Here is a 26251-nt window from a genome sequence, read left to right on the forward strand (position 1 = left end):
ACTGCAGCATTTCCAAGCTCAGTGTGAGAACAGTGTAGACTTATTGAAACTGCATTTCTGATGTGTGATCGTGTTGCAAATCCCCAATCCTTGCGGATAACCCAAAAGCCGGGGGAGTGGGAGAGGCAGCAATATCCTCTCTTCCTGCAGCTAAAGATCCCCACACTCCACAATCATTCCAGGGGAGATAGTGATGTTTTGTCACACACAGACATGGCAAAGCTGAGATACCATCTCCATACAAAGATGCTAATTGGGTCTTTTTTAATTGCTGAGGGGACAGCTCAGGCCCACTGTACAGAAATATTTCCTACCTGCAGCTTCACTGCTCTCAGGATATCCAACCCTGTCCTTCCCTGCTGCCTTCCCTTCTTGGTTTGGAGTGGGAAAAGCAAGTAAGGGCTGAGGGCTGGACCCTCAAGAGCTGTAAAGCCACAGGCACATCTGCAGAGGAGTGGAGAGCCCACCCTTCTCGTGGGTTTTGGTGGGTCAGGAAGGAGTTAAATGACAACAGAGGGAGAGGCTGTGCTATTGTTCAGGCATCCCTGGGTCCAGGGTGGCTGATCTCTATTCCCGGATCTGCCTCTGGCTTCCTGCACGACCTTGGACTGCTCCCTTACCTTTTCTTTTCCTTAGCTCCCAAACTACAACATGGAAATCCTTCTTTTCCTGTGGTGCCTCGTTCCCTGCGGGTTTCAGGGGGGCTGAGATTCTCTGGTGGGAGATAAGGGGAGGAGAGAAACGCGTTTCCATTGAGAAAGGTTTAAGGAGAGGGCAGCAATTTGGGGGCGTGTTCCTGTTCGTTCAGGTCCAGCACGGGCTGTGCATATTTGGGTGATATTTGGGGGTTTTTAGCAGCAAACCTGTGGTGAAAGGCAAATGTTGGTGCAGCTGCCCAGAGCGCTGCCAGCTGCAAGGAGCCAGTTCTTCACTAGATGGTGCTTTGATCAAAGATTTGGATAACCGCAGTTCTTTCTGCACAGAATTTCCTAATTTTTCTTCCCCAGGCTCCATTCCTGCCCCTGTTTCTGTGCTTTAACACCACGGGGGCCACTTAATGATGCTGGATATCGAACAAGGCTAATCTGTGGTACTGCAGGCTCCAAGCACCCACCAGCCCGCCGGGCTCCCGGGCTTTGGGGTTTGAAGTGTGGATCAGTGCTGCTGGGCTGTGGCAGAGAATTGAATTCTTTCCGTGTTTTCTATTCCCATAAGGAAAAGGCTTCAAAGAGCAGGTCCCCTCCCCCTCTCTGCTGGTGAAGGGCATTTAGGGAAGCTGGGAAAAAAATCCAGCCCTGACAGACGCATTTATTTAACAAATCACTGCCTTTCCCTACCTTAGCAGAAGACTGGGTGTTTTTTAAAAAGGGGATTGCTGCTTTTATATCCATCTTTGTATTCAGGAGATGGTTACCTAGCCAAGGTCATTGCTGCTGCATGCCAGGATCGAGCAGAGAGCCACCCTCCTCTTCCTTGAATGAGCACTGCTTTCAGTGGGGCTCCCCCAGGGAAAAAAATGGGAATTAGGCTTGGATCTGGCCAGCGCAAGATCCCAAGCTGCTGCCGGGCAGAGAAATCCACAGGAACAGCGTCCCCTTTTCCAACGGCAGCAGAGGAGATGAATGAAGCTGTAATCAAACATTTCCTGTGCAGACATGCACAGGGCTGGGCTGTGCTGTGACAGCCTGTTCCTGGCACTCCAATCCGGCACACACAGGGAGAACCAGGGGCTGGGCCCCCGCCACGTCTCCCTGAGGCTGTCGCCTCCCTGGGGATGGTCCCTGCAGCCTGGTGTCCCCAGTGCCTCGGTGCCAGGCTGCTGTGCCAGTGCCCGCGGGCATCCCGGCGCTCCCGCCGGCTTCCGTCGCGCACAGCTCCCCCCCCCCCGCGCGTTCTGGCAAGCGTTAAAGAATGGGGCTGGGGCTGGGGCTGGGGCTGGGTGGCTGCTCGGACCCCACAGCCACGCACAGAGTGACAGTCCGAGATCTCACTCCTGTCCTCCGCCCCGCACCGGCCACTGCTGCCACCGCCAAGCTCGCGGGTTCGATCCCCGGATGGGCCATTCACGTCTGAGTTGGACTCGGTGATCCCTGTGGGTCCCTGCCAGCTCAGAATATCCTGTGATTCTGTGCCTGCACATGTGCGCTGACCAGGCCGGTGTCCGTGCCGCTCCCCACATGCAGGATGTTGTGCTAACGGCAGCGATGTCCCCACAGCAGGGACAAAGCGATGCCGGACTGCAGTGTGACACTAAACTCCTCTCGGGACCGGGAGCTGACACGGATTCTCTGTCATTCCCCTGTTGTCAGCGTCTCACTGCACATGCATTTGTTCATCATTAGTAAGATACTGATGCTGACTAAACCCCGACTCTCGATCACACAGAAATTCGCCCAGAACTGCGGGGTTCGGACTCGTATGGAGAGTGAGAAGTGGGGACAGGGCATTTCCTCGCATCTATTCCATCTGGAGAGCAAACCCCTCTCCCAGTTCCTCCTGGCTGACAGGGAATTGCATCACCGGCGTGTGCAGATATTTTTGTTTTCCCTCTGAAATGTGCTTGTTTTATTGTTTTCCTCCGATGGAATTTGCCAGCGTGTCCCAAATTATGTGGTTCTGAAATTTAAAAGCAACATACCTGTGTGGGGGAGAGAATGAGTGGTTTTGACTGCGCGAGCTGGCTCTTCCTTCCCTCCTCCCTTCTCCCCACATCCCCATGTGCTATGGAGCCAGCTGCTCCCGGAATAGTTTGGGAATGAAATGTCACCATTTGAAACTGGTGAGTCACACTTTTGGGAGGAGGGGAGGAGAGAATCTGAAATCTTGCCGTGTGGCAGAGCGTCTCCTGGTGAGTACAGAGAGATTTTTAAAACCACAGACTCCCTTATGATGGAGTTGAGGGGCTTTGAACAGAGGCTGCTGGGTGTGTCCGCGCTGCTTTTTGCAGGAGGATCTCAAAATCCTCTTCAAACTTGAATTTTCTTCCCCAACATGCCCACTGCAGCTGGATGCTGGTGCCTCCTCCAGCAGCACTGAGTTGTATCTGTCTGACAACACACCTACAGCGACTCTCTTAATTAAGTCTCCCGCACTGCTGCGAGGTGTGTAATTACAGCGAGACCTGACTTAAGCATCCACTCGAGGGACTAACAAAAAAAATTCTTTACCAGAGCAGGGAGGAACAGAACTTTACTGAATAATTTTTTTTTTTATATTTTAGGGGAAGTTTATTAAACAAAGGAGGGTAATTATTCTGGTTCTTCTTTCTCCCAAAATAAGGATGATGCCTTTAATATACTGAGCGTTAACATAATCAGGGCTTTTTTCCCTACCAAAAGGATACTTGAGAAATTCTGTCTTTTAACAGAGATTACTATAAAAAAGAGTCAATTAGTGCAAATGGTGGCAATGATCTTGCAAAATGAACTACTGTTTATCAGAAGCTCCGTAGTTTTCTCTCCCTGGCCAGTGATAGATTTTTTTATTGAAAGGGCAGCATTCAGGATTGCAGTTTTAGGGTGCTATAACCACCCATTTTCAGCACTCTACCTGGCAGTTTGGCCTTGCAGGTACCAAGAATGGTGTGTCTGGAGGTAGCTGTAATACTAATTTTGTCTCCCAAAGAGCTCCAGGAGGATGGATTTTGGCTGTTGCTGCCCCAGCTCGCTGTCAGAGGTCTCAGTCTTGCCCCCGAGGTGGCAGCTGGGCTGTGCATCCCCACACACAGCCCAGGGTATTAATCCAACCCACCAATTACTTCAGGTTCCATTGCTATTCCAAGCACTGCAGTGACATGGAGAGGAGAAGATGTGCCACCCATCCTGCAGCCCCCGTTTCTGCAGGAATGATCTCCAGCTGAAGGACAGCGAGAAGCTGGAAATAGTAATATCAGAAATAGCCCCCAGAGGGGCTGTCAGCCCTCAAGTCCCACCTTCAGTGGCATTCTGAGTTCATGCTGTGAGTAAAACTCCCAAATTGCTCACCGAGCTTGCAGCGAACTTGGTGGGGATTTTGCAAGCATAAGCCCTGGAGGGTTTGATGCCATCTCTGTCTGTTTTATTTGGAAGACTGAGCTCAAAGCAAGATGTTATGAAGTGTGCATTTCTATCTCAAATTCCAGATAGTGTTAACTAGAAACCCACATCCTCCATTGTCACTGGATTTGACAGAAATCACCCCTGGCTGCAGAAATTTGCTGCAGAGCCTCAGATTTTCTTTAATACAAAATAAAACAACCTCAGAGACAGCCTTGAAAAGTCAAATCTGGGTGCTATTCCACATGCATTTTCTCAGCACAAAAGCCTGTTTATTCTCTTAAGTGTATCACTGTTGCCCTTTTTTCTTAACTCAAGACTATCACAGTGATTTTGCACTGCAGGGCACCAGAGAGTCCAACCAGCAATGCTGCAGGAGCTTAAAGTTGCAGCAGCAACGTAGGAGTGAGCCAAGGAGCCAGGTAAGAAAAGGGAAGCCCTCTGGGTACCTGCTACACCTTCAGGTGTGAACTCAGAGCTATTCCAAACCGGTAACTCCTAAGAAATGGGAATGTCAGTGGATCATCAATTCTGAGGCATAATGACAGCATTTTAGTGCTTGAAATTGTCTTACCTCTGTTTGTTCTAGCATAGGTGTTTGCTTGCTAGGGTTAGCTCCCCAGATTCCTGATAGGGATTCCCTTTAGCCTGCAGTTTCCTGCAGATAACTCCCATGATAACACTGGGAATGAGCAGTGTAAATACTCCCTATGGAAAAGCAGCTTATTTCTCAGAATGAGGTTATTGTCCTTTCAAATAGAGTAACAAAAGACAAATTTACTGAGTATACAACTCACTGAAGTACTGTGTGTTTCAAAGATATGTGATGATTTCTTTAAAACTTAATGGATTTTTGCCCAAATCAAAGGATTTTGTCTCATCACCTACAGTGGGATTTCCCAGAGGGCCTGAGACAACACATCCTCAGCTTTCTGGACCTTGGCTAAGCTGATACATTTGGAATGTGTGGAAGACTTCCCAACAGGAACAAGCAACCCTGGAAGGCCAAGATTACCACTCATCTGGTTTTGGGGAAAAAAAAAAAAGAAAAAGACAACTGAGATGATGTTGGACATTCATTAGCAAAGCATTGTCAGAACACAATAGAAGAACAGACAAAAGCCAGTCCAGATTCTGTGGTATTTCCTAAAGGGCTCCCTCTGGCACATGGCTATTCCCTGCCAATCCTTCTGTATTGTCTTTGATAATGAATAGAAGCTGAACAGATGATTGTTGTATTGTCCACTAAGTGATTCATTTACATTAAATAGTGCTCCAAAAGTAGGCTTTGGGTGGACTTTTTTAGTCACTTCAGTTATTTATTTATAAAGTTTAATTACTGTCTTTTAACTCTCCACTGTAATAATTATTTCCTGATTGCTTCAGCTAAATTACTCCTCTGAAGTCAGTGGCCCAACAAGCCCTGACATGAGAAGCAGCATCCCTGCACTTTCAAAAGTGCTTAATTTTGAATGGCCACCTCTAGGGAAGTGCTCCTGATTTGGGAAGGTGCTGAGATTTTTGAGCACCTGCAGGTCTCTGAAGTCCCTGGTGCCTGGCACTGAATGAAACACAAACTTTGCTGCATAAACCATCACAGTTCCATGGATTCCTTCTTAACCTCTCAACTCCTGCTATGCCTTCACCAAGGTTCTTGATTAACCCAAGGCTTCTAATACAATTTCAGGCTTTTCTTACAGAGGTCAAAAGGTTTGGTTTGGTTTGCAGATGTGACTGACAGATGGTATGTGCTCGAGGGCATATTGTTGAAGGAGAACTTCCATGTGAGAAGATATTTAGCACCAAATCCATATCCAGGGCTGCAGGGCCACTAATTTGGATGTACTAATTGCTGGGGGAGAATGACATGTACTGAAGGGCTCTTTGATGGCTGAAGAATTTGAGGAAATCAACAGTCCAGGCCTTTTCATGTCCAGTTGTCTGAGAAGCTGCATGACTTTGTTGAGTGGCTGCAGTTACATCTCAAATTCCCTGATTTCCTAATTATTCTCTTCTCCCTATCCTATGTACAAGGCAGGGAAGCAGTGATGCAGAGAGAGGAAGGGAACAGTCCTAACAGTGTTGAGTTGTCCATGTAATGTGGCCTCAGTTTAAACCTCCCAGGGCAGAGCTAAGCAGCCTTTGCAGGCTCTTCTGACATTTCCTCAGTTCCTTCTCCTTCCAGTTGGGAAAAACAAACTTGCCTGCCCTGTGCCAAGATCCCAAAGAAAGAACAGAAGTTTGATTTGAAGAGTTTAGATGCCTATACCTGCCAAAATGAGGCAAGATTGACTTTTTGCAACCAGCTTCCTACCAGCTCCTCAGCCAAATGAACACAGAGGACAAGAACACTCCAGTTCCACTGTAGCCTTCCAACTCCTTGCCATTCTCTACTCCTCTGGCTACAGAAACTGGGCAGAAGCTGCTGTGTGACTACCTAAGCTTTAGGTTTCTGTTTGTGTCACATTTTTGTTACCCTGCTTCAGAAACTGCCTTTACCTGGTGATTAAAGCAAGCTACCCACCCTCAAGATCTCCCTGAGCTTCAGCCTTCTTCTGGGTTGTGTGGCAACATCATAAACCCAGACGAGACTCAGCAGACACAGAAATAAAACCATCCCTCCCTCTGCATAAAGCCACAAAGCACTACCAGGGTTTCCCCTGGTGGCTTCCACTTTAACCCTGCAGCGCTGCTCTCCCTGTGTTCCTGCTCTCCCAGGGGCCCAGACTGCTCCGTGCCCTGTGGCAGGCAATGGAATCAAACACTCTATTAGCAGCCCCATAATAGCTGTGCTCAGTGGAACCCAGCTCCCTTCATTAATCCAGAAAATGAGAGTTGTTTGTGTACATTTGAGAAGCTAATTATTTAAGGGAATTAAGGCTCATCAGATGCTGGTGACTGAGTTTGGTTTTGCATCCCAGGGGATGGAAGGAGACCAAGGGAAGCTGTTTTTGCACAGGTGAGCAGTACAGCAACTAACCAGTCCTGGAGGTGGGAACAGATCCCTGTCTACCTGATGCATAAAAGCCCCTCTCTTTGTATGTCTCTGTTCTTCTAGACATCATCCAATGCCTCAGAGAAATTGTGGATGCCCAGTAATGCCCAGAGAAGTTATGAATGCCCCATCTCTGGAAGTGTTCAACGCCAGGTTGGACAGGGCTTGAAGCAACCTGGTCTAGTGGAAAGTGTCCCTGTCCATGGCAGGGGGTTGGAACTGGATAATCTTAAATGTCTCATCCAACCAAAACCATTCTCTGATCCTGAGTCTGCCCATTCAAATAGATTTTTTAATCACCACTGATCAAATAACTCTCTGGTTTTATTTTTTCCTACCAGGAAAAGGTGTTCTCCACTTGAGGGTGACCTAACCTTTATATTTTGCAATAAATCAATATTGCCTTGTCTCAGGTGGGTTTTTAGAAAGGGAAACAAGCTCATACCATTTGTTCTCCTATAGTCTGCTGTCCTTCAGCCTTACCTTTGACCACCATACTCAGAGAAGGGTTTAGATAGAAATGCTGTTCCCTGACCTAACAAGGGACCTTCCAGTGCCTTGGGAAACAGAAGACAAACTGGGTGAAAACCCCCCTCGTCTGTGAGAAACCACAGATGAGGCCAGATCTGCTGTTCTAAACAAAGTTTTTACAACAGAATGACTTGTAACAGTAGATGGGTGCTTTTGACATTCTTCCCAGAAAGTGACAGAAAATCTATTGATGCTATTGCCAATAAGTATAGGCTAAGGAACAGGGACTTGGTTCCGATACTGTCACTGGATGGATCCCCTCTTCATTACAAGCAGCTTGCCAAGAACAAATGTTTCAAATTTTATGATGATAGCCAATGTCCTGTGTTCTTCAGAGACTGAGGGAGTGAACTGCTCTGTGTGTTCAGTTGAAGCCAGATGTTAAAGTATTGTCTGGATGTAATTGGCTTGACAAATAGCAGGAGTGACATTTTAGCTCCATTCAAGTCAGTGGCAAAATTCCTGTTGAGTTCAGCTGGGGCCAAGATTTCATCCTCTGACAGTGCTGACGGGAAATCTAACAAGTAATCTTCAGTAAAATAAGCACAGGCGTTGTGTTTTTCTAGGACTATTTTCAATCCATGGGCCATGAATCCTTGGAGTCCTGTGCACTGCTTTGAAGAGGTCTGCAGAAGATCTCAAAGACAAGGAATTTTAGTGTCAGTACCTTTAAATTCGCTATCCGGGGGTCCATGATTCCAAGGGAGAATGTCAGGAGCTGATTACCGAGTTCAGAGTCAGTTCGGTCCATCAAAATCCACCTATCTGTGCAGTCCTTGGACTGACAATTATCATCCCAGCAGGATCTGCACAGATGAACCAATCCTTTGTCATGGAATGTTGTAGAGTTGAGAAGCTGCTCTGTCTCCTATACTAAGACTGAGCCACGTGGAAATCTCTGCTCTGGCACCTACCAGGTGCCGTTACCACTGGATTGGGATGAAAACAAGGCTTTTTAGAGAAGCTGGTGTAGCTGGGACTACACAACCCATCTGGTTTTGTAGCAAGGTCAATACTCCATCCCCAAGAAAAATGACAGGCACCAGTGTTTCCCTACAGACCTTCAGGTGTCTGAGGTAACTCAACTGAACTTTGTAGGGAATCAGAAGCAATCAGTTTCAGGCAGAATCACACAATGGATTCTGCCCGTGGTATCTCCAGAGCTTTAAGCCCTGCAGCCAGACAAACAACTTCATCTACTTTAAAGCCTTTGGATTAAGCAATGGCAGTACTACTTAGATGGAAGTTCAAAATGTTTGGATAACAAAAGGCTTGAGCTCAGGGGGAAAAAAAATCACTGAATATTAAAAATAGGGTAATTTTTAAGAGTTAAAAGTATTCTTTTTAGGCTTTAAAATATTTTTCTGTGTGTGTTTTGGTAAGCAGAGTTGTTCTGTAAGTTCTTTCCTTTTAGAATGTGGAAGAACTTGTATTTTTTAGAGTGCCTGAAAAAAGGCAGGAAAAGTACTGAGGAATCTTCACATATTCTGTATTTTACTAGCATGGAGAGCCCCTGTGCTTGCAGGAGCAAAGCTCCTGAACATCCCCCTTCAAATCCACTTATAGAGCCAGTGGCTTCAGCCTCTCGCAGGTCCAAACTCAGGCCAGCTTCACTTGTACTCCAGGGTTACAGGAGGAATCCTACCCAAATCCTTGATGTTGCTCACACACCTGATCGAAGAGAAAGGTTCCTGTTTACCTGAGAACTACTAAGGACATTTTAACACATATCACAGCAAAGCATGCCCAAGTGATGAGGTAACAGTTGATTCATGGCTATCCAGAGGAGTCTAGAAGTGCCACCTTGGGATGACATGGATAGAAGAGACAGTTACTTTGCTTTTCCATGTGAAGAACGCTGCTTCTCCCCAGCTGAGCTATCATGGAACGCAGATGACTCTCTGGAGGAAGACTTTGCTGCACATTTGCAGTGTGTTTTAGCTACTATCAACATTTATATTCCACTGGCATTTGAGGGTAAGCACTAATTAGCATAATCATCAATGCTTTAAAATGAAAAATTCCTCCAAGAGACACAGGAGGGATTGAAACTGTTTCCTTCCCCCAGAGGCAAATCCTTTCCCAAGCTATCTGCTGCACCAAAAGGTTTTATTCTAGAAAAATTCCCAAGCTATGCCCAAGAGTAAAGTAAACTACAGCAAACTTGTAAACTCGTGTGTGTGTATGTGCAGCAAGCCACCCTGATTTGACAATTACTACCTGACAAAATGTTGTCACTATTTTCCACTCCTATTTTGTTTTGGCTGCCGCTCTGTGCTGTTGTGTCACCTTTAGTGTGTGGGCTGCAAAAATCAAGAAATGTTTGTAGAGTTGGAAGTTTTTATACTTCATAGGCAAGATTCTGCTGTCTTCACAGGACAGAAAGCAAAGGGTTTAATGGCATACGTAGAGTTTTGCCTCAAGCTCCCTAAGTCAGGAGCTGGCCTCAAATAATCTCAAAACCCACTGTTTTCTACACTATTCCAAAGTCCATTTTTACTCTGGTACCAGTTACCACAATCTAGCTTAAATAAACCCTTTTTTATGGAGAATAAAGTGTCAAGAAAACCTTGAGGGAACTTTTAAGTTTGAAAGGTAACGTCTATACTTTGGAAATGTCCCCTAAGAGTTCATCTTAAAATTTCTACATGCTGCCTTTAGGAAGTGACAGTGGGTCTCACCAGGTGTGGTCCAGGATGGGTATCCTGCATGTGGGTTCTTTGTGGCTCAGAGGATTCTCCTCACATCCTCAGCAGGGCTTCAAGTGATGGGCAGAAACCTCCAGGACAGGAGTAGTTAACTGTGCGAATTACTCTGGAAATGGCCAGAGAGAAAGATCAGTATTTTTCCAAAGGAAATTGGTCTTTGAGAGGGAACGACTTAAAAACGCAGGTGTTTCTTAAAACAATTGCATTTAAACTCACAATTCTTGTTATTTCTGCATAAGACACCACACCCTACAGGGAGTAAACACAGGGACTCTGCAAGACAGAGTGGCACAGAAATCTCCGTGAAAATTTCAGAGTCTGCAGGACATTGAACATATGTATTGTCTCTTTAGTATCCTGTTTTTTCAGCGAGATGGACTTAAATTTCATTGGCAGAAATTCTCTCTTTTATCTTTATCTCCTGTTTTGATGTGGTAGCCATGGAGAAAAGCCCCAGATTAGTAACAGTTGGTTGGTGCAGAATAAGAATAACTTTCTCCTTGTATTTAGACTGTAGCAATATTGGGGGTTTTGCTTAATTGGAAATACTCAGACAATAATTATTAGATGCTGTTAGGACATTAATCACCTATCCCATTCCCTTCTATCCACCTTGAGCTGGTAATCCTTAACTGCCCTCTTTTCTGAAGGATGTTTAGGTGGTTTTCACAGGGAAGGGGCTGGCTCTCTTTGACTCTTGCTTTTGAAAACTGGGTAATTCTCCTGGAAGTTGGGTTAACACAGGAAGAACGTGCAGCACCAATTCCTGTTCCCTTTCCAAGAGGTGTAGGCTGCACTGTGATGATTTAATAGGTCTAAGACATAGGGTCAAAGACAGGGTACAGCCTCCCTCCAGATTTCACTTCTCATCTTCTGAAACATTCAGTGCAATTTGTGTACACAGCGGGATAATTGTGCCCTTTCCTGACTCTTGGCATCATTTTTTTCCAGCTCTGGGGCAATTCCAGGTGTATCGCTGGAGCGTAATCCCCAGACTGTGTGGAATAGGGATTTCTGGGAAAGGCTAACGAGCAGTGTGAGCCAGGAGATGGAACAATTACAGGTGTCCCACGCAGACGGACAGTGTGTCCTGCTCCTGCCTCAGCCTGGGGATACAAACCGAGCTCTTTTTTTAGCCCTACTTTGCCACCAAACCTTCTGGTTATATACAAATAAAAAACTAAGTCTCCTACTACCTACCTCGCTTTCTTTTTGAAACAGCAGCACCTCTGGAGGAAATGGAAATTCCTCAGGTGATTGTTACAAATTTTTGCCTTTTATTTCGTGCAAGCTGCAGCAGCAGGTCAGGAAACTGGACACGATATGAAAATCTGCAAGGTGAAGATTTCAAGGTTACAGCTCCCGAGAAACGTGATTAGCACGCACTGAAAAATGGGATTGGTGAAATAATGTGGTGACACTTCACCACTCATTTCCTTGTTGGACAGTGTTTGCAGTGCTTGTCTAAGAAGCCTCTGCAAAGCCTCCGGTCTCTCTCTTCAGAAACCAGGGCAAAATTCCTATCCTTTTCCTCTTGCCTCACTCCATTATGTAACCCTACAGTGTGTGTGTGGCATACAAGCTGAAAACTATGTACAGATTCCAACATTTTTCACTGTCTTCCCATTTCCTTGTATAGGAAAAAGCTGAAATAACACCAGTTCTGGTTATACACCGCTTTTGTTTCTTCCCTATGGAAACACCAGGATGCAGGCTGGCGGTATGGAGGGACCATATATGGTCCTGGAAGCCCGTCGGAGTGTGGCGCGGAGCTTCTCCCGGGAGCCCCGCGATCCCTCTGCTCTCAGGAGATCCCTCTTCCCTCAGGAAACCACTGAGGGAACAGCGAGTGCGGAACCAGCGGATGTGACAGCAGCGTAGGCTGCTCTGGGAAGGACCGCCCCCTCGCGGCCACCGCCAATCCGCCCTCCGCTTGCAACGTGACTGACGTCCATCTCAACCAATCATATCGCCGCTCCCACCACATAGCCACCACCTCTTATCTTTGTTGGTCGGATAACCTGTCAATCGTCCGAGTCGTCCCGCCTCTTTCCGGCGGGGGAAATGCTAGGTAGGAAGGGTGGAGGGGGAGAGAAGAAAGGAAAAGAAACCAATGAGACGCTAGAGAAGGTAGATGGACATGTAGACGGACCAATCGTCGCGCTCCTTCCCCCCGCCGCTCCCTCCCTCCCTCCCCCGCAGGCGGCGGGGCAGAGGGGGCGCTCCTCCCGCACCCGCCCCGTTGGTCTGTCCCACTCCGGGCCGGGCGGGCTGGGTTGAGTGAGCGGCTCGGACCATTGCTCGCGGCGGGCGGGGGGGGCGCGGGCGAGGCGGAGGAGGAAGGAGCCGGCGAAGAAGGCGGGGGGGCGGTTTAAAGGGACAAGAGCCGTGCGGGCGCCGGCGGGGGGAGCCGGAGCGGCGGCGGGCGGGGACTCGCCCCCTTCTCTACACACGCCCGCTCGCACCGCGGCCGGGGTCGCCGCCGCCAGCGCCCCCCTCCCCTCCCTTCCCCTCCGCCCGCCGCTTCCACAGCGGCCTCTATGAGGTAGAAGGGAGCGGCGGCCACTCCGGGGGCGGCAGCGGCCGCTACAGCCGCCGCCTCCTCCTTCTCCTCGCCTCAGAGCGCCCCATCTTTGTGTGTGCGGGAGAAGGGCGGGAGGGAGTGCGCGCTGCCCGCCCGCCGCGCTTTGTTCGGAGCCGGGGGGCCGTGGCGGAGCCCCGGCTCTATGTGCCAGCGGCTCCCCGGCGGCGGCGGCGTGAGGGGCCGGAGCCCCTGAGGGCGGGGGGGCCCCGGCCCGTGTCGGTGCTGCGGGGCGGGGGAAGGGGCCGGCTCGCTGCCCGCCGGCCCGGCCCGTGTGCGGGCGGATTGATGTGGGGGGGTCTGACATGAGTCCGCCGGCGGCCGGGTGCTGCCATGTGACCGGCTTCAAGGTGGAGAACTGGAAGCAGAACCTGCGGGCGATTTACCAGTGCTTCGTGTGGAGCGGCTCGGCCGAGACCAGGAAGCGCAAGGTACCGGGGGCGGCTCACATCCACCCCCCTTCCCTTCCCTCCCTCCTTCCCTCCCTCCCCGACCCACCCGCCACCGCCTCGGGGAGGGGACGGGTCCGGTCCCCCTCCAACCCTCCCTCGTTCCCTCCCCACGGGGCAGGTGGGCCCGAGGTTCCCAGGGAAGGGGCCCGAGCTCCCGCACGCGGTCCTGGGGGGAGGGAGGAGGAAGCGCTCGGTGCCTCCGGGATGGCGAGGGGGGGCACCGGGATGGAGGAGGGAACCAGCCCCGGCGGGGCCTCCCTCCCTGCCACCTGCCCCGGCGGCTTTTCCGCAGCGGGGCTGTTCTGCAGCGCCGCCGCTTCCTCCTGCTCCTCCTTCTCCTCCTCCTCCTCCTCCCGGAGGTTTCCCGGAATACCGGGGGGAGGGGAGGCCCGGGACACCGGGCACGTCCGGCCTGTGGCGGAGCTTAGTGGAGCCCCGCGGGGCCGCGCCCGAGCCTGGGGGGCTGCGCGGAGCACAATGGCTGGGAGCGGGTCCCGGCGCCGGGGGCTGCAGCTCGCTCGGTTATATGTGTGTTTTTCCTTAAAAAAAAAAAAAAAAGCTGCTCGTGCTGATAATCCACTTGGGAAAGGGGATTCCTGCTCTGGTGGGGCGGGGGAAAGGAACTGGCTCAGCCTGGAGTACAGAGAAGGGCAGGAGGGGTTTGCTCTGGGAGCTGTTGGCGCCTGGGGAAAAATCCCTGTAAACCAGGCAAAAAGCAGGAAGAGTGCTTTTCCTCACCTGTCTCCTATAATAACATCCTTGTACACATGCATGTTTCTGGAGGGGGGCTTCTCTCTGCACTGTGCAACTAATTACTGTTTTTCCCTAGAATCAACTAGTTTTTACTTCAAAGTGACTTGGCAGTTTTCTGTCAGTCGGCGCGTTGGTGACTGAGGAGGGGAAGGCAGCAGCTACACGGAGCAAAACTTGGGGTTTGGGACAGCACGGATTGTGTTTTTGTTGGAACAACCCATTGAAAACTTTCTCATCCCAGTGCTTTGCATTAAGCTGCTCAGCTTATTATTCGTAATAGAACTAGAGCATGAAGGATGGACTTAAAGGGTGAGGTGCCGAACCATTTTTCTGTGTTCATGTTCTCAGGACAATCCAATTTCCCAATGTTTTTACCTAAAGAGGAAAAAATGGAATCTGAGAAGAAATATGTTTTAAATGGATTTAATTACTGGATAGCCCTGCAAAGTATAGCCAGACTTGTTTTCAATATCTTACAATTCCCTACAGGTCAATATTATGACGTATATTAGTCAAAATCTGGGTTTATTTAGCCTATAGCATGTTAAAATACAAATTGGGATATAGTAGATGGTGGTTTCAGCTTAAGTGGAGAAAAAATTATATATGTGCTGTGGAAGAAGAAAATGACAAGTGAGATATGAAGATGTCTCAGATAAATATAAAGCAAGTGCTGTGTGGAAGAATGAAAATAAAATTTCATTAGCAAAATTACCTTTTTCTAAATATGGAGCATCCTTTGTAACCTGCATACCTCTTGTGTGCTGCAACAGCTTTTTCCTTCTGAAATCTAGTGTAGGGATGTGTTCATCATTGCTTGAGAAAACAGCTGGAAATATATAATATTCCATTGTAATCAATCTGTTCTCACTTCCTCTTTGCACAGCCAGGCTCATAAAGCAGAACAGGATTGTTTCAAAATTATCTGTCAGCTCAGGGAAAACACCAGTTTTCCTAATACATGCTAAAAATGCTTTTCCCCCCCGCTTTTTTTTTTTTTTTTTTTTTTTTTTTAAGCAGGTTGCCAGTATGAAAACAGTTGGATTTCTGAATCTGGCCCACCTGAAATATGTGGGTGTACATGATCACATATAGGGGAACATTTTGGGTAGCTAAATTGCGATTCAATTCCCTTTCTATGTTAATAAGGATTGAAGAAAGTCTATAAATTACAGTTATGGTACTTTACCCCTCCTGTATATGGACATGAGACCTTCTTCCATGGAATCTTAATACACTGAAATTCCCTGTCAGTTACACATGCAAAATTAGAAAAATTGTATTTTCTGTTGGGTGGTATATTTATAGTCTAATAACTAGAAATAAAATTACTCAGACAGTTCATATAGCTGGAAAACAATCCTTTGTCCTTTAACAGTTTACATACACGTATATTATGTATATGTGTATATATATTCTAGGAGCAAGCTGCGACTGCTTAAAAGCACCTATTTATTAGTGAAGATTCTTCTTAATCCTAATTTTCAAAATGATGAGGCTAAATTAAAGGTTTATTAACAAGTGATACTCTTTTTATTGCATGATCAAGGACAGTCACATTATAGGTTTATCACAGGAAACATTCCATATATATAATTGATCTTTATGGAAGGCACTGGGCAACTTAACTGTTGGTCAGATGAACATAACTGTAAAAATGCCTTGGCTGTTGGTGAGAGCCAGATGTAAATGATTCTGGTTCTAGAACGGTAACTACTATCCCTCCTAAGCCTGCCTTAAAAATCCAGGGAGCAATGGGAACTGCAGGGGGCAGAAAGGGTCCATTCTCCTGCTGTACCTACACTGCGTTCTGCCTTGGCAGACCATTTTAGTGCTGTGCTATTTGGTTTTAATACTCACCTTTTCTGTGAATAAGCTTTTACGAGCTCCAGCTCGCGGTTCAGTTTGCTTTACAGCCCGTGCTTTGAGCAGAATGGCTCTGAAGCCTGGTTTACAGTGGGAAAGCTGTCTCCTGAATGTGTATTTCAATCCTCAGTCAGAACCAAGAGGTAATTATGTATGTATCTTTGTAGGCACTGGGATTCTGGTGAAGATTTTAGGAGTATGTTTGCTCCCGAAGCGTTGGCTATGCCAGGATTTGAGCTGTCATCACGGTGCATTGTTGTATCCACACGGAGGAGCGAGGCTGTGACTTGCCTCATCTCACTGCATCATGGCCAAACTCAAGTGCAGCACTCGTACAAGCTGTTCTAGGCACAGGGTTTGCCATGGTGTAATTGTGTTGCTGGTGGTGAAGCCTAAGCAAAGACAAAACTGTCACGGTGGAGAGTGGAACAGGAGAAGAGGGAGAGGGAAAAATCTGAACACTGACTCTTGAAATTGTAGCTATTGTGATTAAAAGTTGGAGCTAGATTTTAGGGCTCAAGTTGTGTGTAAAGTGACACAGAATTAGAGTGGGCTGTCTCAATGTTGGGACTTCGACTTGTAACTCTCGATTTTTAATTTGCCGTAGTTAGAATCTGTTTAATAACCTGATGGCAAAGCTCGTGTTTCTGTAGGTCATGGACTTTACCTTGAATATTTTGATGTGAAAATTACCTCACACTTAAATAAGTAACACTCTAGAGGAGGTCCTTAAATTTGTCACCACTACTCCCCATTCAGGAATTACGGAGCAGACAGAGGATGCTGAAGAGGCTTGTGCCAGACCTTCATGTCAGCTTTTTCCATTTTTTCTGTAGGGTCACACTTGAAACACTTGGCTTATTCCTTTAGAATTACAGACGAGAAAAATCTGTTTTCAGTGCTGAATGTAGCTTTTGTCCCCATCAGTGAGCAATTACACATGTAGATGAATCTTTGTGTCCAGGAGTTGGTAAGTAATGGTTTCAGTGCTGGAAGGGCAACTGAATTTATGATTAAATTCCCTCTTCCTGGACTATACGCCTTGGAGGAAAACTGTCTCATTCTGAATGGTTCTTAACTATCACTGCCCTGAAAAGGCTCTTGATGATAAAAGTAAACTGGTCATTGTGACCACAGTCATGATATGCACAAGGTTCTGTGTGGAATTTCAGAATGTTTGTTCAGTGCTTCAGCCAATAGATCAAAGAATAATTGCCTGTCAGGGGCTGTGCACGCTCACTGACAGCAGCTGCGTTCCGGTGTATTTCTGCCTGTTTGAGAGTATCTCTTGTTTTTCCCATTATTCTCTCTTTACATGGGTCCTGACTGTCCATACAGTCTGTCCTACTGGTCCTACAATCCAGACTGATTGATCCTTTCAGATATGAAGAAACATTTGCTTTTATAGGTTATGACTTTTTGTCAGGTGTCATTGTCCCCATGAACTTGTGGCTTCAGTGCGTGGTTCCTTGTAATACTTCGACAGATAATCAATTCTTAGATACTTAAACCTGAAATTACTTTGGTTCATTTCCTAACTTTCAAAGTAGAAAAATCTTAAAATAACTTAGCATATAAATGCCGTGTCATATTTTCAGTAGCAAATATTGTGGTTTGCAGTCTAAATGGGTGTGTCATGTTCTTGCTGAAGTGACCTTGCAGTCTTCAGGGTAAGCTACTGGTGGAGTTTCTCTTCTCATGTCTGTTGGGGCATGTTTGCTCCCCAAGGGCCTTGCCCTGTCTACCTGTCCAGGAACAGGGAGGTGTTGCTTAGGTGATTTGCTTTGTACTGTAACAGGCGGGCCAGGAACCTCGCCAGCCTGTGCCACCTTCGCAGGCTTGGTGTTTGGATTGCTTAAATTAATAAGGATATCTTAGCTTGTTTTTCTTTAACATTTTTAGCATGTGCAGCAAACTTCTGGATTGCAAATCCTGTGGAGCATTTGAAAGAGGAGTCCAGGATTCAAGAAGCATGTCTCTTTTTCAGCTGCGTACTCTGCTTTGGCTGCCTAAGTGAACTGTCTGATTGACTCAGGAAGGATGTTCTTCTTTGCCATGTGCTGTGGGAACTGCCTTCTCCCTGAAAGCCCATGAGAAGTGTCAAAGTCAACTGCAAGCTTCATTGTTCAGGAGGTCTCCGGTTTCATACCTGAGCAATCTTCCTTAGGTCTTAACCTCTAAGGATCAGAAAGGTCCTTAGACCTGCTAAAGGTAATGTTCTCTTTCCTCTTGGTGTGAAAACATGACCTTTGGTGTGAGAGGTATCCAGACATGAGATTTTAGCTCCATACCCAGCGGAGCCTAGCACATGTGGGACACACCAGATTGAGAATGCTCCACTGAGCTTACATCTCTCATGCTGAAGAACATAATATGAGACCTTCCTCTTCCTAGTGGTGCTAATCCCTATTTTGTATCCTGTACCATGTTTTTTTTAAATCACTTGTTGGTTTCTGGGCCAAAGGTTAGGAACTAGTCTGGCACCGTGAATTTGAAGGTGGTGAGTAACAATTCTTGAGTTGTGGGATCTGAACCATCAGAACTTCTCTATTTTTTTAACATGAATGGGAGAGATGATAAATGCAGTTTCCTCCCTGCTTGTGTTTGTTCCCTGTTGTAGAGCAAGAAGATGGATCTGCAAAAGGTGATGAAGAAAAAAGTAGGGATAAGTTGGACAAGAAGGCTTCTTATTTTCTGTAGTCTTATCAGCAGTCAAGGTTTACTCATAGCCAAGCTGTTTGTCAGAGTAGTTGCAGCATATCTTTAATTTTGTCTGCAGTCAACGATTTTATTTGCTTAATGCTGAAAGCTTTTAAACTGAAATGACAGCAAGTAGTGTGAAGGGTGAGCAGGGTGGAATGGGTTTGTTTGATTTGCTGGACTATCTGTTGAGCTTTATTTTAAGCCATCAAAGCTTTAAACCCCAAACAAAGGTTAGCTGATAGCCTCATTTTTGTTTCAAACCTTAATCTGTAGCGTTAAGGTGAAACCAGAGCTGCAAATTGCTTGCAAACCTTCTACTCTCCTCCTTTCATTTGAGGATTTATTGTTTCAGCAACTGGTGTAACAAATCTAGAGGCAAATGTTACTGACTTGATAGTGGAAGTTTTCTGCTTGTAAATTGCTGACTCCCCTTCTCCTGACTTACTGGCTCTTGAGTTGAGCAAAAAAGGTGTTTTCCTTCGGGATGGACTCAGGGGATCCTGCTTCCTAACAAACGCTCTTGCAACTGTTTGATTCCCAGTGGTGGCTGATTTGTTTTAAACCAGAGAAAGATTAACTCAGTTTAAAACCTTGTGTTTCCCACATTAAACCGAGCACCCACAGTTTTTCCTGTTCATGTGCAGATCTATGAATTCTTATGAACCATCAATCCTTATGAAGAAGCTATGGTTTCTTTTGTCTTTTTCCTGGTAGATATAGGGCTTTCTTTTTTGCTTTTATCAGCCACACTTTTCCTTTTCACTTGACTGACATCTACTTTAAAACGGTGGGGTTGGGTTTTTAGTACTTATATTCCCCATGGTTCTCCAAGTATTTGTAATGTGTCTGCAGCCTGCAGCAGCGTCCAAGGTGAGGCGATACATATGTCCTCTTATTATACATCAGTTATAGTGGCATCAGGAGAAAGGCAGTCTGAAGGTGACCTATACACATTTCACTTGCCTGTTCAAAACATTATTTAAAAAAAAAAAAGTTTTTTTCCCCACCATGCAAAGAGCCATTGTTAGAACCTTTCCAGACTTGGACAGAAAGAGCTGCCTAGAGCCACTGTCTCCAGTCTCTTGTTAACCTATGGCCAATGGAGCAAGTGAGTGAAATGCTATAATGACATTACAGTTTATTCTGTTATCCTGGACTGTGGTGTCAGCAAGCAGTGTTGGAGTGTAGGGAAAGCCATATGTTATCTGAGAGGCCTGAATTGGGAACATTTCCTTAGCAGAAACAGTTCTAGAAGCTGATAGATCTGTTCTGACTGGATGAAAGCTCTGTCTTGGTAGTTGTATTCTCTTACATATTGATTTGGCAGTCCTTTATGTACACTCGGCTTAATTCAAGCTAAGAACTTTGCTGCATTAGCTGGTAATAGAATCAATGTTGTAAAGAGTTACTCCTTGCAAAATTAACCTGCATTCTGTTTGCTTCAAACCACGTTTTTTTTCCAGGGAGTGGGACCACATAATGCAACTGGCACAGCAGCTCCAGAATGATCTGTGGTTTACTTTAGTGCTGGAGCAGCTGCCATGGTGCTGATCTCTCTCATTTAAGAGAAAGAATCATTTTATTTATCCCAAGACCTATTTGAGGATCTGTAAAATGAACTGTTACCAGACACCAGTTGACTCAAAGTAACCTGAGATTCACTTTATCAGTTGATAACTGATTAGCAGCAAGCAGTCTGTCCTGTCACATTCTTTTGTGTGTTGAATACTCTAGATTTTCCATTTCTCTACTTAAGTAGAATGTTATTTAAGGCTTGGTTTTATTTTTCTTAAAACTTCTCAGTTATATGTAACACTAATGTAAAACTCTTAAATTTTTTTTGCCTGTCTCTGCTACTTTTCCAAGTTGGTAAAGAGAACTTTTCCCCCTCCTCTCATTCTTCCTTTCCTGTGTTTAATGGAGTTTGAAATTAACGTGGCTCTTCTTGTCTACCTCTTGTGTAGTATCACTGGTGATGTCAGCATATCCCTGGTGGGAGATATTTCTGTGAAGATCTACAGTGCACTAAATTTGTCATTGAATTAAAAAATTCGGTATTAGACAAGGTGAAACTCGAAAAAAAGAGAAAAAAGTGGATATTGGTAACGAGTTGATTTCAACACTACTTAAAATGTAGTGTCTTTTTAATGTAAATATTGAAGCTAGTGCAAGTTTTCATATCCTGACATAAATTCTGACATTAAGCATGACGAATATATTAAATATCCTCATATTCAAAGTAGTGGGAAGCAGCTCACTAACTGTGATGCTGCTTAGCAGTTCGTCTGAAGGCAGAACTGGGATTTGACTGAATTTAAATGGTCTTGTCCTTGTACTGTGCTGGTTTTGCCATGGGACAGTTGGTTGAACACACAGCTGAGCTCTTCTGCACATGCATGTAAGATGTGAAAATACGACTATTCATACATTCAGTGAGTTGTGTTTGCATAGAATTAAGATGTAGAGATTATTAATCTACATTTCATTCAAGAGATCATTGGACTATCTCTTCTTTGTCATTAGTGTCTTCATCTGGAGTTCTGTGTTGCAGCTCTTCCCTAGTATATTAAGTTTTCATCCATGTATCAATGCATAGTTTAAAAAGTAGTATATTCAAAAATCACCTAGTTATTTGTCCCTTTATTTTTCTTGAACACATAAAAGAGCCTGCAGTATTTGAATGTAGTTTCGTGATGGGGATGATGGAGTACCAAACACCCATGTGGCACCGAGTTCCATTTGCCTCGCTTGTCACTCAGAAGTTCATGCATCCAAGTAGCCCCTTTTAAATAGGGTTTGGCTTTGGATTCATCTTACTGAATGGACTGCCAGGGCTTTTATATGTATGTTTTGCTTCTGTTTTTAAAGGGCTTTTGTTTTTGCATCAAGTACAGACTTGAATTACTTCAGTGTTTATCAGTACAAGGAGAGAAAGCAGCAGTTTATAAGCTTTATTTTTGCCTACCTCCCCCTTGCCAACTTCTATTTAAAAAGTATCTTTCCCTCCTTGTGTCTTTGTACAACCTGATGTTATTTCACAAAGTTTGTCTAATTACAATTTGTGCTTCTGTCCTCTGCAATCAGCCTTGTTATTGCATTGCAAGTCAGATTTTAAGGGACCTTGTCTACAATATACTTGGTAAATAAAGGTGAGATTTATTGCACAGCAGATGCGTGACGGCTCAGTAAGTGCAGACAGCTGAGATAGCTGGCTGATTTCAGTACCTCGTTTGTGCTAGGTGAGCTTTTGTGACCCTCTGCCCTCCAGGGACAAATGCTAAATTTGTCTTAAGGTTTTATGTTTTTCTTTTCTGTGCTTCATTATTTTCATATTACTGCTCAGTTTTGCTCTTAACTGGATCTCTGTCCTGTTGGCAGCTGGTGATCAGGGTGAAACTCTCATTCACGTTGGCTTCTGTGCACTGCTGACTTCTGCCATGCTCTCAGCAAGCATCCCCTCCCAAGAACTTATTATTGGATATGTTTTTCTGGATGATGAGCACTCAGTTCTTTGGTCATTCATGACTACATGTTGTGGTTTTGGTTGCGGGATGATCTTGATGTGGAGAACAGGATGAGAAATGCCATGAAAATAGTTCCAAGAGTTCCTGCAGTTCTGTGCATAAAGCGGAACAAGACTCTCCTCTGTCATGATGAGGCTGTTCCCTAAGGAAATGTATCTTATACTATGTTCAGCATAATTTTATCTTACTGCCCTTCATGATGTATTTCCTTGTCACATAGTAGTTCTGCTACTTATAACTTTTCTTGATACACAAGTTCCAGAGTTGTCCTAATAAAAGAAGTTTCTTTTCTGCATCTCTTTGTAATAATTATGTTCTTACTGAAAGGTTTCAGGGGGTGGGAGATGTTTTCTTTGTCCATCTTAGGCCCTGTACTGCAAAAATCTGACTGTAGAAAAACAGAACTCCAATTTTTGTAGTAACCTGAAGAATTACTTCATTTACAGCAATTCTTTATAAAGCAAGCAGTTTAACTCTGTAAGCATATTGTACCTGTACGTTGAAACTGGCAGAGAATTTGTTTTATGCAGTGGTGAAAAGGCTGTTAAGGAGAAGGTGAGTTAGCAAATCCAACAAGTTTTAAAAGTTTGAATTGAAATTCGGAAACTAGTTCTAGATATGGGTTCCAGTGGGACACAAGTACATGATGGAATTGGTAAATGGTTTGGGTGAGAAGACTCTCGCTGCCACTGAGGTAAAGAACAGGTAATACTTGATTTACCAGAGAAGAGCAAGAGATGTGAAGTTTGGACCTTTCTGTGCATTATCATGGAAACTGGTGAGGAGGAACATGAAATCCAACTCTTAAGCTGTGGGTGTGTACAAGTGTCTTTCCTTAACAGCGTAAGGAACTACCAGCTCTGGGCTGCACGTTCTTGCTGTTGTACCATTGCTGTGTCATGTTTGTGTGGTTGTGCCATCAACCAGAAAGAGCAGATAAAGAAAATTATTTTTTTCCTCCTTTTACTGCTATTTTACCAACCTGAGTAGTGACACTGGGAGGCTGCATGTGGCAGCTTGTGTAACAACTGCTGCTGTGCTCTGGACTGTGCCAGTGGCAGACCATGTGTGAATGTTGTCCTACTGGGGGCTTCTTCTGTAAAGAGTTTCTAATACTGACTTTATCCAAAAGGTTCTGTGAAGGAACCTCTGTTAGTGCTGCAGTGGTGTGTTTGTACGTGCTGTTCTCACGGGTGATGCACTGGTGTGTGCTGAGCCTGATACGTGAAACTTGTCTTATGTCTGCGATTGTTGGAACTTACTCCTGTATGCAAATAACTTAGCCCAGTTTCCTTGTGAAAAATAAATGAATCAGGGAGTGTAGAATGCCTGTAATCTGTGATCAGCTATTACAGCAAATCCACTTTTCATATTATGTTTAATTTAATGAAATAAATAGTGTTTTTCCAAGTAATCAAGTTATGAGCCATATGTTGTCCCTCTTTAAATAGGCCCGTCTCTAAGTTAAGATTTCTGTCTTTTATAATCAAACTCTAGTGAGCTGATGTAACTTTTTTTGTTGGTTTAAAGCATGTGGTCATGGGCCGTGTGCCTGGATCATGCTCCTGCTGCATGTAGTTGAGGATGATGGGATAATGGGACTGTAAATTATCTCTTATGGTGCTGGTTTTCCTCTGGACTCCTCCCTTGTGCAGTGTAGAGCAGCCCCAAGGCTGTTCTGAGCAGTGCCAGCTGGCTGGAGCCCTGCGGGGCCACTGTGCCAGATGGAGACAGCAGCACTCCAGTGAAAGCCAAACGTGCTTCCCGAGGTCATGGAGAGGTGCAGCCTCTGCAACCCCGCCAGGGATCCCTGGGCAAGGGCTGTACTGGGACTCCGTTACTCCTGTACTGGTGCAGCCCTGGAAAGGACTGGACTAGGGCATCTGTCAGGCTTTTTTTTTTTTGAGTAGATTCATAATGTGATATTCAGCTATTAAACATTTTCAATGTGTTAGCATCTCTTTTTTCCTAGTTTATGCTTCTGTACTGTGTCTGTGAAATGTTCAATTCTGTAGCATGTACAGATGCTCAGTATTGAGACAGATTTTTTCAATTTGATTAAGTGTGGTGGTTCCTGATATGTTGTCCTGTTTTTTTCCTGACTACCAAAAAAATGCTGTTATCCGTAAGATACTTGGGCTAGAAAAAGCTTGTTAATGCTGATATTTTTAGTTTTTTCATTAAAATGAAACAAAACCCCAAGCCCTTCGTTCTACTGTCTGAAGTGACAACTTCAGATATGCTCAAAAGTAAAAGCAGAAGTTTTAATCCCTTCATTTGCCTAGTTGACTTTATAGTTTTTACTAAAAAAAAAAAATCTATTTCTTAGAATACCATTGAAATCAGCTGTTGGTGTTACTGCATTGTATTCAACCCCGTGGTTTGTTTTGTATTCCAGAACAAGCTTAGTCAGAATAGAATAACTTAATCTGCACAAGATGTACCCCACAAAACCCATGTGCTTGAATATTCCCATCTTGTGAAGATGAGGACAGTAAATGGCTGAAACTCTTCAAAGAATTGAATTCCCTGGTGGCTGCTCAAACAGATACTTGTTTTGTAGAGGAGCTGATACACACCAACTTTACCGAGTGTTTCTTCACTCTCTTGACCCAGAAGGCTTTGTTCTTATTGACCCATTAATGCAGCTCACACTTCTAATCCAGCAGCCCAAAATAGCTGCCAAGCCTGGATTTTACTGTGGTGGCATTTGCTACATGGGTAGTTGGTATAACCCAATACTCAGAATTGCAGCTGAAAAGCCCCCCGAGCTGAGGCACGTGAGACTGTTTTGGGCAGATACTTCAAGTGTCTGATCTAAATAAGGTAATAAACTCAACTTGATAGTATGTACAAAGGACTTATTGGAAGAAAAATGTATTTCGAGACAGCTCTCCCTATCAGTCCCCAGAGCTGTTGGATGTAAGTGGGAATAGGCAAGGAAGGATGTACCTTGTAGCTCCCTTGCCCTGGTGATTGTGCTAGAGGAGTGAACTACGAGGAGAGTGGACCACAGAAAGTGGTAGTTACCATATTCCAGCCTAAATAGTATTTATCTCTGCTCTTGAGAGAATGATGGTGTTTTTGTCATCTCTTATGACATGATAGAGGTAGCAGAGTCATCTTTTAGGCTTGTATTAGCAAGGCAAGTGATTTAAGGCTGAGTCTTTATCATGAAAGATAGACCAGCTTGAAGTAATGAAGCAGTGGGAAGAAATGTATGGTGAGAAATAATTTAAAGGCTTTCCCTGATTTCTTTACAAAGTAGATTTTTTCAAAGTGACCTTTGGTTACAGGAACTGTTTCTATTCAGTGTGTGCTCCTCTTTGCTACACAATATTTTTGCTACCTTTTTACTTGGAGAAGCTTCAGATCACAGGGAATTGGAGGTAATTTCCTAGCAAGGTAGTAAATGACTTGTAATAGCTTCCTTACAAAATTCTCAACACATACTGTTCTCTTAATTCTCTCGTTTGCAGGTGTGTTCTACCTACTTACAGGTATCTGAAATAAAGCTTTTCAAGAAAATTGTGAGATTTTCCTTTTGTCATGCAGAAAGCTCAGTTCTGTGTAAACCCTTGCTAAGTGTGATGCCTGCAAGACTGTTCCTGCCACTTTAAATTCTCTTAGATCCAGCTACTACTAATAGTTAGTGAATTAGTGTTCTTTCAAGACACAAAATCCTTTTGTCCTGCTCCCCCTCAGTGCCGAATCCCTTAACCTCACCAATTCATATGTTTCAACTCACTCTGCTTAACTTCTTAAAGTATTTCCTTCAAGTTAAGGTCTTGAAAGTAGAACACATAATATGTGAAATCAACTCTTAATAGCATTAATGTACTTTTCTTCTGGCTCATGAAGCAAAGTAAAGTTGCATTAGAATTGAAGTTGATTGGTGGAATCTCCAAACTGTTAATTGAAAAAAATTTAGCAAACCAGATCAAAGAGCAGAAGTCATGCTTTATAGTCCTGTCAATTCTACAGAGCAAAAGAAGGTTTAAGTATGGTGAGTGTTCAGGCAGGAAGGAGGTTCCACCATGGTTTCTTCAGTTTTGTCCTTCACTTCCCTATGCAGTTTTTGCCTTAAGAGCTTGTGGTAAGGAG

The 26251-nt window shown here is 45.0% G+C and overlaps 1 protein-coding gene and 2 long non-coding RNA genes across 7 annotated transcripts in view; 2 read left to right on the forward strand and 1 right to left on the reverse strand.

Moving 5' to 3' along the window:
- Positions 1 to 1950: 1950 nt before the first annotated feature.
- On the forward strand, positions 1951 to 5331 carry LOC125334155. Of its 2 annotated transcripts, none has more exons than XR_007207091.1 (3): positions 1951 to 2779; positions 4379 to 4456; positions 4925 to 5331. It is a non-coding gene; the product is annotated as an uncharacterized LOC125334155 (long non-coding RNA). The 2 variants fall into 2 exon arrangements; XR_007207090.1 differs by lacking the exon at positions 1951 to 2779 and adding an exon at positions 2784 to 2848.
- LOC125334156 lies at positions 5098 to 12115 on the reverse strand. The gene is made up of 3 exons (XR_007207092.1): positions 11469 to 12115; positions 10242 to 10374; positions 5098 to 9231 (listed from the first exon to the last, which is right to left on the reverse strand). It is a non-coding gene; the product is annotated as an uncharacterized LOC125334156 (long non-coding RNA).
- Positions 12116 to 12603: 488 nt separating this feature from the next.
- Positions 12604 to 26251, forward strand: part of USP22 (ubiquitin specific peptidase 22) — a 96163-nt gene continuing 82515 nt past the window's right edge. The window contains exon 1 of one of the 4 annotated variants that reach the window (XM_048320586.1): positions 12604 to 13280. In XM_048320586.1, coding sequence (XP_048176543.1) covers positions 13155 to 13280 — 126 coding nt within the window. In that variant the 5' untranslated portion in view covers positions 12604 to 13154. Of the gene's footprint in view, positions 13281 to 17850; positions 18132 to 26251 lie in introns of those variants that run through there. The other 3 variants (XM_048320584.1, XM_048320583.1, XM_048320585.1) reach the window with 3 other exon arrangements.

The sequence above is a fragment of the Corvus hawaiiensis genome, chromosome 16, assembly GCF_020740725.1.
Source record: "Corvus hawaiiensis isolate bCorHaw1 chromosome 16, bCorHaw1.pri.cur, whole genome shotgun sequence".
NCBI lineage: Eukaryota > Metazoa > Chordata > Aves > Passeriformes > Corvidae > Corvus > Corvus hawaiiensis.